The sequence below is a fragment of the Chinchilla lanigera genome, unplaced genomic scaffold, assembly GCF_000276665.1.
Source record: "Chinchilla lanigera isolate Chin_1 unplaced genomic scaffold, ChiLan1.0 scaffold00034, whole genome shotgun sequence".
Taxonomy (NCBI): domain Eukaryota; kingdom Metazoa; phylum Chordata; class Mammalia; order Rodentia; family Chinchillidae; genus Chinchilla; species Chinchilla lanigera.
Genome location: NW_004955435.1, coordinates 7516830 through 7531904, shown reverse-complemented (window position 1 = coordinate 7531904; position 15075 = coordinate 7516830). Strand labels below are relative to the sequence as shown.

At 35.7% G+C, this 15075-nt stretch overlaps 1 protein-coding gene across 1 annotated transcript in view; it reads left to right on the top strand.

The window, feature by feature from the left end:
• Col11a1 (collagen, type XI, alpha 1) overlaps window positions 1-15075 on the top strand; it is a 192619-nt gene that overhangs the window by 13331 nt on the left and 164213 nt on the right. Inside the window, exons 3-4 of the mRNA XM_013516403.1 lie at window positions 2712-2925; window positions 5904-6066. Of these exons, the coding sequence (XP_013371857.1) occupies window positions 2712-2925; window positions 5904-6066 (377 nt within the window). The remainder of the gene's footprint in view (window positions 1-2711; window positions 2926-5903; window positions 6067-15075) is intronic.

The window sequence follows — 15075 nt, the reverse complement described above, 5'->3', positions numbered from 1 at the left end:
GACCTTGCACTTGCCAGGCAGGTGCTTTTGCCGCTGAGCTAAATCCCCAACCCCCCCTTAGTTCATATTTTAAAATCACTTACTTGCACAATTGTATGAACTTTCAGACATATTGAGATACATTTAGAATAAGAATTCCTACAGTTTTCAACATTCTGAGGTACTTATTTGAAATTTATTTTCTATAAACCTTCAACAATAAATGGAAGTACCCACACTGACATTTACATTATAGGCAGGTAAAAAGGACTTTGGTAGTTGGTGTGAGCACCTTTGCACTTTCTTCCTCTGACTATTTTTCCTTTCATTTTCACAAATTTGAAGTTATATTTTGGGGACATGTAAACAAATTGAAGGTTGAGGGTCCAGCTCAGTGGTGTGGCACTGTTCTGGAAGGCGTGACACCCTCAATGTGATATGTAGCACCGCAAAAATAAGTCGAATTGCATATAAATATATATATACACACACGTAGTTATATGCGTAATGTATGCATGTACAGTTATATGTGTATATACATTATTACACATTTATGCTCATATACAGTTATACACATATGTATATGCATACTACATGTATGTATAATACACACAGATATACTATATATAAAATCATATATGTATAGTAGATGCATAATATAGAGTTCTACATATGTATTATATATATAAAATACATTGGAACTGAGTAGAGCTTGCCATCGAGCTAGATAAATGGACTTTTCAGTGATAGCATTGAGAGTATTGAAATATACAGTTTTTAGTTTGGAATTTAACACTATATATATACGCACATGTATGTATACTGAGTAGTAAGTACTGAATACATACTTTCTGTGACAGACTGTCATTTATTTAGCGGACAGCTCTGTGGAACAGATTATATCATGTTCCCAGGTACTGCATGGGATGACCATTTGAACCAAGTAACCCTAAAAGATCCAGAATTTTTAACAGCAATAGTGTACTACTTTCCAGTTAATTATTTTTGATCATATTTATAGCATAAAATATATTCATAATGCTTGATATTTTTCCTTTATAGCACAGTTTAATAGTTTACACTATAAAACTAACTTTCTGTTACTTTAAGTGGCTTCATAGGATTCCACTATGTATTTGGTATTTCATCCAGTTAGCCTAAATCAGTGCAACCCATTTTAACACTTTACTTCTTTAAACAATGCTTTGATAAATCTACAGCAGACAGTCTTTTATATAAACATGCTCTCCTTATAAATTCTTAGAATTTTGATGCTGATATTTTGTAGTATTTTGAATTTGAACTCTGACAGTCATATTCATGTTTTATCATTTACTACCTGTAGTAGGATTTAGAGTAAGTGAATTGAAGGTGAGAGGTCTTCCTATTTTTTTCAAATATTGCCAATTATACATGGACATACACCTCTTGTACAAATGAAAACTTTCTAACAGAAGTAATCTCATTCCTCAAATAATGTTGCCTGTTTTATTTGTGGAGCAGAATAGTAGGAGGATGCAATAAACTATACATGTAAATAAATCTCCTTAGAGAAATAAAACTCAGAAGGTAGTATGTGATATTTTTATAAAGATCTAATAAGGAGTTATTGCCTAACTATCTGAGATACACGTAGGGTAACCATTTAACTGACATATTTAACAAATGTTTAGGAACCATCTCTGTATGTCACCCATTATGTCAGATATTTGGGAAATGCCTGTGGAAGAAAAAAGAAAAGAAAAGGGACAGTATGCCTCTTGAAGTAAGAATTAAGTTAGCCAAGTAGAGTACTTAATAGTTCTGATTCATAATAATATATGCTTTTTCTGTTATGGGATAGGAATGGCTGATTAAAATCTCTTTAGCTTTTGAAGAAATGATGAAAATGATACTTTCCTATATCACGTCATTGAAATGTCTCTTTACAGAGAGCATGTGTGGCCCATGCACTGGGCAAAGCCAGATAGTGCAAACCCTGCACTAAAAGTAGCGTTTCAGTAACTGTTTTAACAGAACTTTCCTTGCACTTGGTGTTGTGCTGGCACCATGATCTTATTTCCTGGCTTTCAGCTCATTTTCACATTTCACAGGAGTGGCTTTTAAATTTGAAAATAATTTAATTCAACTGTACAGACAGTGAAAATGTGAGTCAGAGTTGTACCACACCCAGCCTTTGTTAGTGAGCTTTCATTGCTCTGGCAAAACACCCGAGAGAAGCAGCTGGAAAGAAGAAGGTTCTATTTTAGCTCCTACTCTCGGAGGTTTCCGGAGATGATGGCTGCTCCGTTGCTTCTGGGCCCGCAGTAAGGTGGTGTATCCTGGCAGAAGGGCGGGCGGAGGACAGCTGCTCACCACCTTGCAACCAGTAGGCAGAGAGGGGAAGAGTTTGAGAGGACAGTGCCAGGAGAACAAGACAGAACTTCAGGTCGTGCCCTTGTGCCCCGCCTCTGTTAGCTGTGAGCTCACCTTTGCTACATCCACAGCTAAAGTCAGACTTCGTGATCTGGTCGCCTTGCAAAACGCTGTCCTCTCATATGGCTGCCTTGGGACCCATGTCTCCGGAAAGAGCCTTTCTGGAAACATTTTACATCCCAACTATAACACACCGTACCGGTTTTAAACTTTACTATTAAATTTCGATGATTATTTGAGCTGTTAAAAAATAACACTGTGTTGTAGGAACAATGTGCAAACCCCGAATTTCTAACTCTTTGACCTTCTCTCCTCAGGGGGAAGTTTTCCAGAGGACTTTTCAATATTGTTTACAGTAAAACCCAAGAAAGGAATTCAGTCTTTCCTTTTGTCCATATATAACGAGCATGGCATTCAGCAAGTTGGTGTGGAGGTCGGGAGGTCGCCCGTGTTTCTGTTCGAGGACCACACTGGAAAGCCTGCCCCGGAGGACTACCCGCTCTTCAGAACTGTTAACATCGCTGATGGGAAGTGAGTGACATGGTGGTCAAGTGTGCTTGTTCCGCTGGAAACAATTCCTTCAGTCACTTGACGGATACTTGGGAAGTGTGACGTAGTCATTCTAGGGGGTGGTGAAGACAATAAAAAGAAAGACTTACCCTCAGGCGTTTACTCCACCATCAGGATAGACAATCACTTAGAAATTTGAAAAAGTGTGTCAATAAACATCATATCGGGTATAAGTGAAGGAAGAAAATAGAGCAATGCGGAAGGTAGGGAAAGGCAGGGAGAACCTGCTCGGGTGGTGCTGGAGGGGACGGGCATCGTCGCTGTGAATGGTGAGCGTTCTGCTCCGGAGGAGAGGAGGCCGGCGCAGCTGCTGGTTGGGAATGTGTGACCACGTGTTCCGGCGCCATGCAGGGAGCCAGCACGGCAGGAGTAGAGTGGGTGGTACGGATGAAGAACCAGTGGGAGGCCCGGTGGTGTGAACAAGGGAGGGAGTTTGAAGCGATTTTGAGCTCTGTTCTCACTACGCGGAAATCCCTTGAACCTTTTAAAACAGGGAAATGGTCTAATTTGACTTTTTTTTTACTAGTAATATTAACATTGATGATTATAGGAAGCTTTATATGATATTTGATCTATGCTCTGTACTGTTCTAAGCACCCAATGTATAATTAACTCATCCACTTTGTCACAATTGTTTAAAGAAAATAATGTTAATAAAATTACAAGTAAGAAAATTGAGGCACAGAAAATTTAAGGTCATAGAGTTGGAAGGTGGTAAGAGTGGTGTTTAAATTTAGGTAGTCAGGCTCCAACAGCACTCTTTAAGAATTACGGAAGAACAGCGTACACATGTGCAATAAGATTGCTGCGTACACTGTTGCAGAATTCAGACCTCTAACAGTAGTTTATCAGAAGTAGAACATTGGCTATAGACCTATGCAATAGCTATGCAAAAAACTGCAAAAACAAAAGCAAAATATGTATTCATTATATCTTTGTCATGACCCCAGGGAAACCCTCAAGTATCAGAGTTGGGAAAAATTCGTTTTCCCAATAATTTACATGATTATCTTACGAACAGACAAAATGTTGTGTCATATTGTGTTTCCTATTTAGAACAATACCAAATATTGCATTTATCATATTATTCACACTTATTAAAATTTCATCCTTCTTTTTTAACTAAAACTATGAATTTATTACCACCCAGATCCTATTTGAAAGTAATAAATAATATTTAGTCTGCACAAATTGTTAAAATATGACAGATGTTCAATAAATACTTTTGATTAATTATCAAACCGAACAAGAATTTATATTTACATATCTCATGTTGGTGAAATATTTTCTTAATAATATATTGAAATAAAGTAATACATGGTGCTATTCATTCACTTTTGCATTCATGTATTCATTCAGTAATGATTGATTAAGTACTGCCCACAGGCCAGCACTACGTTATTCATTTTGGCTGTTAAAATATGACATATTTATTGAAACCTACTGGCATAGCAGCCATTTAAATGCAAAAGAAATTGGTATTCAGTACACTTTAATTTGTTAAGAACAATGATAACATTCCTCATGAATGGCTGGCCATTCATTCCAGAAGTGTTATACATGCTATACACCTCTTGGCTGTTGTATGGAATATTATATATCAGTATATATTATCTAATATATAATATATATTGTTATAATATATATTATCCATTGTTACCACTGTTGAATTAACAAAAACATCAACTTTAGAGTTCTGATCAACTTTTAATAATGAAAATGATTTCTTTTATTAAAATTATTTTCTATTGTAGGTACTTACCTACAATACTAGAAATAGTTTAAGTCAAAACACAGGCTTCTTGGCGTGAATGATGTGTAAATTTTACTCTCACTGTATTTTGTGACTCCCTATATAAATCTTTGCTTCGTTCTAGCTAAGCAGGCACCTATGCTAGTTGAATGTGCTAGTGGAAAGATCAAAGATTAAGTAGAATATATGGAAATATACTTGGTTCTCATCAGAAGCCAGGCCAAGTATCATGAAACAGACCTTTTAGGATGGTTCCTGCAGGCTTTTGGGTACTTTATTTTATGGATCTAGTCCCAGACACTTCTGGGATATTAATCTAGCACTTTTCACTTGGAAAAAATTAAAGTAGAGTGGGTTGCAGAATTCAGGTGAGCTTCATTTTGTGGTTTATATTAGCACCAGATATTGTTAGCAAAACCCACTTTTTCTACCACACAGCTGGAGAATATGTTTGCAAAGTTCTGGCCATGTCTGCCATCTAAGCTTTTTGGCCCCTCCCTGAATTGACTGAAGCAGTAGCTCCAGAGAGAATTGAGACTCTCACTGCACACTTCGTCCTGGAATGACGTGGGGATATTGGGTCTCAGTCTTGCATCTTTCCCACAGTAGTGATCTATAACTGTCTTGAAATTAAAGTGGAAAAAGAAAGCAAACATACCTGAAATAAATGTGAATAAAGACGGAGCAACACGTGTTTTACAGTTAGAAGGTCCAGTTGCTTCAGATGGAGCAGTCATTCAGTTAGTAGATGTGTAGCCTTTTACAGTCAATCTCAGGGCATCACAAAAGCAGAATTTTTTAAAGTGGAATTTCACTTTGGAAGAAAGCATTTAGGTACAAAGAAATGATTGCTGAGCTCGTATCCCCTCCTAATCTCTATCAAATGCCCTCATCAGGATACAGTGAGATTTAACCTGCGTTGCTACAACAGCAAATGAAGCACAGGATGAATACTTGTCAGTTTAGACAGCTGATCCTGCTGTGCATCTTAAGCCGCTTGACTGTTTGAATACCTAGCGCTGTGCTGGGTAAACAGAAGTAGTCACTGCTAATCAGTTGATTCATAAATGAGTAGACAACTTTGTACCATTGCAGCTCACTTTTGTAATTTAAAATGTACAGTAATTGAACATACTTTGGCAGCCAACATCACTGAGCTTACGGAAGAATTACTTGGCTTTTTCAGGTGGCATCGGGTAGCAATCAGTGTGGAGAAGAAAACTGTGACAATGATTGTTGATTGTAAGAAGAAAACCACAAAACCACTTGACAGAAGTGAGAGATCCATTGTTGATACCAATGGAATCACAGTTTTTGGAACAAGGATTTTGGATGAAGAAGTTTTTGAGGTAAAAATAAATTGAAGTTAAAGCTGAGTACAGTTAAATCAAATGCACTAAGTTAATAACAGTGACAATGAAAATACGTTATAAAGCAAAGTTGAAAATCTAAAAGGTGACCTACTTTCCTCCTCTGTGGGGGTAGCAGTGATGTTTTCCATTGTTCAGTTAGAAAGTGGTTAGACAATGCCAACTTGACAGCCTGGGAAACCTTTGCAGAGATTGGCTGATTTGAACACAGGCATACTATTCTCTAGGGGAAACAAATAGCTTTACTCTTAGGACTTTGTATTATTTTCTTTGGAGAAAAAATCATTTTCTTCATTTCCTCTTATGGAAGATTAATTCAGAGAAGTATACAAGTCCTATATTCTGCCTTGCCTTTTGTGTATGAATGCTTCCAACATAGATACCATATTGCAAAGGTGAAGTTTAAATTTTTAAATTGTTTTATTTAAATAATGTGAAGATCATGGTAAGAAGTTTCTTCCAGGGACTGGGGATTTAGCTCAGTGGCACAGCACCTGTCTGGCAAGTACAAGGTCGTGAGTTCGATTCCTGGTACCGGAAAAAAATAAAAAGCAAAACAAAACAAAAAACAAACAAGTTTCTTCCAGTTATATTTCACTAACTGTGATAATTGCATGGCTTCTTTTAATTCTTCATCCATCACATCAGGTAACTCACACTTTCATTTTCAGCCATTTTTTAGTAGAACACATAGATCTGAGTCCTCACCCCAGAATGGAATGCACTTTCAAGACGTAACTCATTATTTTTATGATTGTTTTAACGCAATCTCTGAGCCATTTGTTTCTCAGAGTGTAATGAAGCGAAATTACAGGGCATAATAGAGATTAAGAGACACAGTGCACATGGGAGGGTGGCTACATTTTGTGGATGTGTGAGTATATGCACATATGCACATATGATCCTGTGCACACATGTCTACATGCACACACAGACAAGATATATTTTTGTACAAAGAACAATGTGAATTCAGAATTCAATTTATATTTAGGTTGTATATAAATCCTATAGCATAATGTTAAATATAATTAACATTCGTGACACTTTTAGGTTATTTGGAATACTATTTATTTTTCCTACTATTGTGTATCTAAGCCCTTGGCTTGACAATATACTTTAATCCATTGTATTATACTGAATTAAATGATAAGCTGATTCAGTTAATATTAATTGTAACATACTCTTAGATATTCCAATGCAATTCAGTGATTGTATGCAAAATGATAGATAAATATTTGTCTATTAGAATGAGTATTAAAAACAATTATTATAATTTTAAGTATTATAGAGTCTTATTTTAAAATAAAATCCATAGTTTCAAAAACTGTTGTAGTAGGTGTAACAGCTACAACCTAATTCTCCAGGATCGTAAATGAGTAATATATAACTTCTTTATTTTCTTTTCTTGCTTTTTCCTTTGTTTCATTTCTCCCCGCTTCAAATAATTCTTTAAACCTTATAGTACTACAAAAATTTCATCTATTTGTGAAAATTTAAAACATTTAGCAAAATAATTTAAAAGAGAGTCTCTCATGGGTACTGTAGAAAATACGATAATGAGCACTGAAAAATAAGTTTATTAAGCTGCTTTGCGTTTGGAAATTTATGAAATCCTATGAAGCTTTAAATATTTATTTGCTGTCAAGTATTACTAGTTTTAAATGTACATGAATGCTCAGTCTTTCACTGTCAAGTTAATATTTTATTAACTTTGACCAGGTAAGTAGGAAAAGTTGTTTTACTTAATAAAATTTTGAGAAAGCTTTAGAGCAAATTCCCTGAATTGGATGAAATTTTGTTTTAATTGAATTCATATATCCAAATAGTCATCATATGTAAGAATCCGGTCTTACTTTATGGATATGTGAAATTTCAGCAATACAGTTTCCACTTGAAAATGAAACATCATGAAAATAAATGGTTCCAATGTGTAAACATTGTTTTTGTGACATTGCTGTATTCTATCTGAATGTAATGTTAATATGTCTTTCACTAAAAAATTTACTCAAATATGTTTGCTTTCATTTTCTTTTGCATTATGCTACCTACTTAGACTTTCAAATCTTTGTAAATGTATATATATAAATATTACGCTAGAAATTATGAGATAGAATGGTACCATGTAGACATTATTTTAGTGTTTGATGAGCAGTTAGGAGTATAAGGTTTCTATGATAACACCAGTGATTCATTAGTGTAAAACTCAGAAGCTACCTTTCAGAATTATAGCAATTCATATTATGTGAAAATTTGTTAAGGGTGTATTATTTCATATATTTACTACCTTGCACTTCAAAATAGTACCGGTAAGCCAAAATGTATTAATTATGGCTATATTTGGATTAACGTCTGATGCATTTTAAGAATTCAACAGTAAACAGATAAGTAATTTTACGAGTTTGATAAAGACTTTGTTTTAACATGAAAATGCCATGATGGTTTTAATAACTTGTAACTTACATTTTATAATTTCAGCACAGCAGATTGATTAGGAGGCTGAATTTTGCAATGAGAAATACCAGATTTTTAGCCCCAGCGTATAGTTTTAATATTTGCCTTTCTGTGTGTAATTACTTTATATGTTTCAAAGATTCAATCTTTAAAAGAGAATCTAATCTCCATAAATACTAAAAAAAAAGCCAAGCTGATGTATTTAAAGTGCTTAACGTAGTATGAGTTGACCTGTCTGTACTCATATGTTATATGAAAGCAGTTACACTTTTTAATTTAATTGTGCACCATTGTGTAGTTTTCTGTATGATTATTACTTTTTATGATTTTCCAGCTGTAAATTTTCATATACCTTTGTACACTTTTGATATGGGTAAACCCTAGTGTGTCTTTTTGACTGTCTTGTAAATAAGGGGCTCTTTTCTTGGGTGACTGCTGACTCATAAAGTACCTTGAAAAGGTTAGACAAATTTCACATCCCCTCCTGCTCCAGACAGACATAAAGACATAAAAGTTCTAAAGTGTTTATCCCTATCTTTAAATTATGTAGTTCTTTGCATTAAAAATAGCTGAGCTAATAAATGAATTTATGTAGATGTTATGATATATTAATATAAACTTGTTTTTATAATTACCAGCAAAATATTGAAATATATTACAAACAATTTTACTTCCTATAGAGAGAGGAACCTTGGAAAGATCAAATAAAAGATGTCCGTACCATCAATTCCTAAAACTAGAAAACATTATAAAAATAAATGTGGAAGACCACTATAAATGTGAGCTCTAGCATGTGCCAAGAAATAAACAAAAATTTATTGTGCTCCAAAATGACAGAGCCTTTATTTTGATCTATAGCTCATTTGAAATCTTCATAAAAATCACTATTTTTGATAGAAATTAATCAGCATATTCAGTGGAGATAGAAATGCAAAGAGCTACCATAACTAAAACAGTGTTTTATAAAAACAGTAGGAATTTTTTTCACTCGATTGCAAAATTTTCTACAAAACTGCCGTTATCCATGTGTTTTGCTTTAATGAAAAGATAGACAAACAAATCACTAGAAAATAATAGAGAGTGAAGTAGGGGATACATTCATTTATGGTTGATTGAGTTCTGATTAGAAGCCAGGGCAGTTCAATGAATGACAGTACAATCTTTTCAAAGTATGTGGAATAAATTGCATATCCTTATGGAAAAAAGTGATCATTGAGCTTTACTGCACATGTACACAAATTTTTTTCTCAATATTGTACTGTGTTACACATCATATGGAAACTTTCCAGTCTTTAATCTAATCTTTATATTTGTCATATGTATTTCTACATATATTGCGAGTACCACTAGATATTACAATTTTTGTGTTAAAAGTCATAAGTATTTTGAGGAAATATTTCATTTCTAAACAAATACATGCCACTTCTTTTAATGTTGCATTTTTGAAGGTCCAAATTTCCCTGAAGATAATTCTCCACCTGTCTAGAGCTGTCTTAGCCTTTTTGTACAGCAGATGTACCATCCTCTGTTAGCTGTCTGATGTGTGAGAAGGTCATTCTTTCACCTTCATCACAAAACAGTATTTTTGACTGACTCTGGAATTCTGGATTGACAGTATTATTTTAGTGCTGTAAGAATGCTGTTCCGTAGTGTGCTGGCCTCTCTGGGAATGCAGAATTCACATTCCAATCATAATTCTCATGTATATCACATAGTTTTTTTTGTTTGTTTGTTTGTTTGGTTTTTTTTTTGCTTTAGCTGAGACTAAGATTTTTCTTCATATTTTCTTTTCAGCAGTTTGATTATGAGCATCTAGGTATAGTGTTGTTTGAATTTATTATTTGGGGTCATTCAAAGCGAATCTTAAATCTGTAAATCAATGTCTTCTAACATAAACCATTTCCACTTTAGTGCAGAGTATTCCTATGATGGTATTCTTTTCAGTGGTATAGTTCTCTGCCTCTTGAGAGGAGTTATATCAGCTGTTAAGACTTCCTGAGAATTTAAGTATTTGGAACATCTCAGGGTTGTCAACCACTTATTATCCTTTTGTTGTTGCTCATAAGTGAATTTTGTTTCCTAGAGAATGTTTTGATTCATAGCAAAACTAAGCCTAAAGTAGAGTATGGTACCTGTACAAACACACACCCATGCACACACACACACACACACACACTCTCTTCCTACTGTGAACTTGTTACAATTGGTAGACACACATATGATTAATCATATAAAGTCTGTGATTTTCATTATGGTTCATTCTTGGTGGTGTACATTGTACAGTTTTAGACAGATGTATAATGATAGGTAGTCACCATTTTCATATCTTACAGAATAGTTTCTCTACCCTAAAAGTCCTCTGCATGTACTTTATGGGTGCTACACCTATTTACCCCTCACCCTTTTGCTAAGCTATGTTAGCTGTATGACTATACTGCACTTCGTTCACTTACCACCTGAAGAACATCTTGGTTTGCTTTCAAATTTTGGAAAGTATGAATAAAACTTCTAGAAATTCATGTACAAGTATTTGTGTAAACATAAATTTTCAAATAATTTAGATAAATACCAAAGTGTGGGACTGCTGAGTGTTTAGTTCAGTGAGAAACATGACAATATTTTTAGTTTTAGAGAAACTTCCAAAATTTCTGTCCCACTTTGTAATCCCACCAGCAGTCAGTGAGAGTTTCTTTCCTGTTGCACTTTGTCAGCACTCGTCGGTTTTACTGTTTCGGATTTGTCCATTAAAACGATTACGTCCTGGTATGCCATTTTAATTTCCAGTTCCCTAAGGAGTATATTTTCCTGTACTTGCTTTGCATCTTTCTCTACTTTTCTGGTAGGGTGACCGTTCAGGACATTTGTATATTTTTAAATCAGATTGTTTTCTTGTTGTTGAGAGTTGAGTATCCTTTGTATACGTGAACATCAGGTTGTGTTTTAATTGGATATGTCTTTTGCAAAATACTTTTTCTTGGTCTGTAACTTGTTTTCTCATTCTCTCAATTTTGTCTTTCACAAAACAGAAGTTTTACCTTTAAATAAATCCTCGGTTAGGTGTTATTTCTTTCAAGGATCATACCTTTGGTGTTATGTCTTTACCCAAGACAAGATAGGTTTTCTCCTATACCCTTCTAGGAGTTTTATAGTTTTCTATATTACATTTAAAATCATGGTGTCTTGAGCCTGTACCTGGGCCTGACTCAGGGTGGCAGGAGCATGTGGTAGAGGAGGTCGCTTACCTTATGGTGGCCGCAAAGCAAACAGAGAACAAGAGAGGTTAGGGTCCTAATATTCCGTTCAAGGGCAGGTGCCCACGGAGACCCTACCTCATAAAGATTCCACACACACACACTCACATCCCTGACATTACAGTAGCACTACAGACTCGACGCCAGGCCTCAGTTGTATGGCTGTTGGAGGACACTGAAGACTCAAACAGTACCATTCTGCTCTTGCACCCAAAGGCTCAGGTCTCCTTCACAATGGACACTACATTCGGGTCATCCCCAAGAGCCCTCATATCTAAACACTTCCTACGTAAATCAAAAGATCAAGTTCAAAATCTTTGAGATCGAATAGAAAATTTAACTACGAGCCCCTATAAAATCAAGAGTACAAGTTTCACCCTTCCGAGGTATCCTGGCACAGGGTGAAAGATCCCATTCTAAAAGACATGAGAAGGAAAGTAAAAAGGAGGCATCAGACAAAAGCAATACCAAAATCCAGCAGGACATACTTTAAGTAGTGTGGCTCCATTTCTAGCATTTTGGGCACATGGTGGTGGGCAGCCTCCAAGGTCTCAGCAGTGCCAGCACTGTGGGTTTGCTGGCCGCAGCTCACATGCCCACTGTGTTGGCTTGACTTGGTTTATTGCTTACAGCTTCTATTGGCAGTCATTCTACTATTTTGGTGAACTCCAACTTGCTGAGGTTTACACCATAGCTTCGGCCCTCTTCTCACAGCTTCCCACATCATGTTATCAGAGGCTGCTGGTAGGATCTCAAAGCCTACCACACATTTCCTGAAATATCAGTGGCATATCTACAAAACCAGCACCATGTGGGTGATCACATGGTCTGCTACTGCTTGAGTCATAGCTGGGCCTGCTGGAATCAGGTTGTAGTACCCTCTGAGTGCCTGGATTGCTCAACATGAGAAAATGAATGCTGGGGACATAAGGCCTTAGGCAGCTTGCTTTGACTTTGGCACCTTGAGGCTCTCTTCTAATTCCATTTCAGCCTGGAATGTGTACGTTATTTCTGACTTTTGAGGTACCCGTCCTGTGTCTTTCCTGTTGTCCTAGTGCAAAGCCCTTGGTTCTTTTTTCCTGGTATCGATTCTTTGTCAGCTACACCCTCCTTGCCCTTAACATTACATGTTCTCTTTTTCTGCCGTTCTGCAAGTGTTTCAAATCATTCCACTCCATTTGTTGTTTTCAGTTCTCACGGTGAAGCTGGATAAAGCAACCAGAAATGCTTCTGGCATGGCCGGATTGCTGTGTGTTGTGTAGAAATTTTTTCTGCTAGACTAATTATTCAATTATCTTTAAACAGCCTCACAGAAGTCTCAGGGCATGGACAAAATGAAAGCACATTCTCTACCATAAAGGGCCTCTATGGCAGTTTCCAGTGGATTCCTCTTTTTTTTTTTTTTTTTTTCTGAAAACCCCAAGCACAACCCTTTCTATCTGCATTCCTATCAGAATTCTGGTCTCATGTGCGTGGGCCAGAATCACCCATTAGTCTCCGCTTACAAACCTAAGTCTCCACGTAGGTTTTCTTTTAATTGCATCTCCAAACTTTCCAGATTTGCCCTACAGACCTATCCCAAAGCTTTCTGAACCACATCATCAAGTATAGTCTTAGCAACAATCCCGTTTCTGAGAATCAATGTTGTGTTAGTTAGCATACTTTGGGCTTGACAAAATACTTAAGAAAGTCAGTTGTCATGGACAAAAGATATATTTTGGCTTATGGTTTCAGAGGTGTAAGTCCGTAGTCTCTTGGCTCTGTCACTTTGAGACTGTGGCAGTGTAGAACATCATGGCTAGAGCATGTGGCAACAGAAGCTATTCACCTTGTGGTAGCTGAGAAGCAGAGAAAGCAAGAGTCCAGGGTATCAATATCCATGCCAAGGTGCACTCCTAGTAAGCTGACCTTCTTCCACCAGGTCTCCTCCCCCAGGCATTTCACTCACCTCATAATACACCTGGTTGGAGACCAAACCTTTAGCACAAGGCCTTTGAGGACACTGAAAATCCAAACCATTCTTTTAAATTTTTGGAGGAGTGTTTGATAGCCCAGAACATGATCTATTTCGTGAATATCCATGTGAGTTTTAAAATGATGCATAATTTATTGTTGGATGAAATAGTATATAGGTGTTAATCATAGCATTGATTAATAGTACTAGCTGATTTACATTCTTCTTAATTTCTGCTTGCTCTTTCTGTATATTTCTGATAGGAAGCTGTTAAAGTTTTTGCCAACATTACAAGTGGATTTATCTGTTTATTCATTCCTGCAGTTCTATTAGTTTGTGCCTCATGAATTTTGATGCTCAGTGGGGAGCATGTGAGTGAGGGGTTGTTATGTTTTAGTAGCGTATTGGCCCATTTATCATTGTGTAATACCTTTCTGTGTCCTTGAAATTTTCCCTTGCTCTGAAGTCTTCCCTGTGTTCTCTTATTAATGTTAGCACGCTATGCCTTTCTCTTTACAATCATATTTAGAGTGGGTTTTTGTAGACAATATAGAGTTGTATCTTGTTCTTTGATTCCCTACATAGAACTCCATGTTATATGTAGTTGATTAACTTTAAGGTGATTAGTGATACTGCTGTCCACAGTATTTATTTTCTATTTTTTGCCACTGTTCTTTCTTCTTGTTTTGTCTTCAATTTTTATTCCTTTGTGGCTTAAATGGAGCATGTTTTATGACTTATATTTCTCTTTTAATAACATAAGTATTGTATTTTTAAAACATTTTAATGTAAGTACCCTGAAATTTCTAAATTACAAGTTACATTTAAGTCTAATCTAAGGCACTAAACACTATACTGATTTATGGACAGTGCAACTTACATATATCAATTCCTAAGATTATATATGAATATATGAATATATGAATATATATATCTGTGCCTATATCTTATCTCTATCATGTTACTACACCATTTTCTATAATTTGAAATATAGTGCTACTGTTATTATTTCATTTGTATCATTATCTTTGTTTTATTCCCACTTTACATTTTCCCATTACCTTCCTCTCTTTAGATAGATCTCAGTTTCTTACCTGTACAATTTTTTTTCTCAGAACTTCTTTTAACATTACAACCCAGACCTATAGGCAATAAATTCTCCAATTTTTACTTGCCCCTGCCAAATTTTTATTTCTCTTTTGGTTGTTTAGAGTAACTTTGCAAGACACAGAATTCTAGTTGGTGATTTTTTTTCCCTTTAAACACTTGAAATATATTATTTTCATTTTCTTGCATGATTTCTTAGGAGGAGCAAGAGGTTGGCTGAAAATT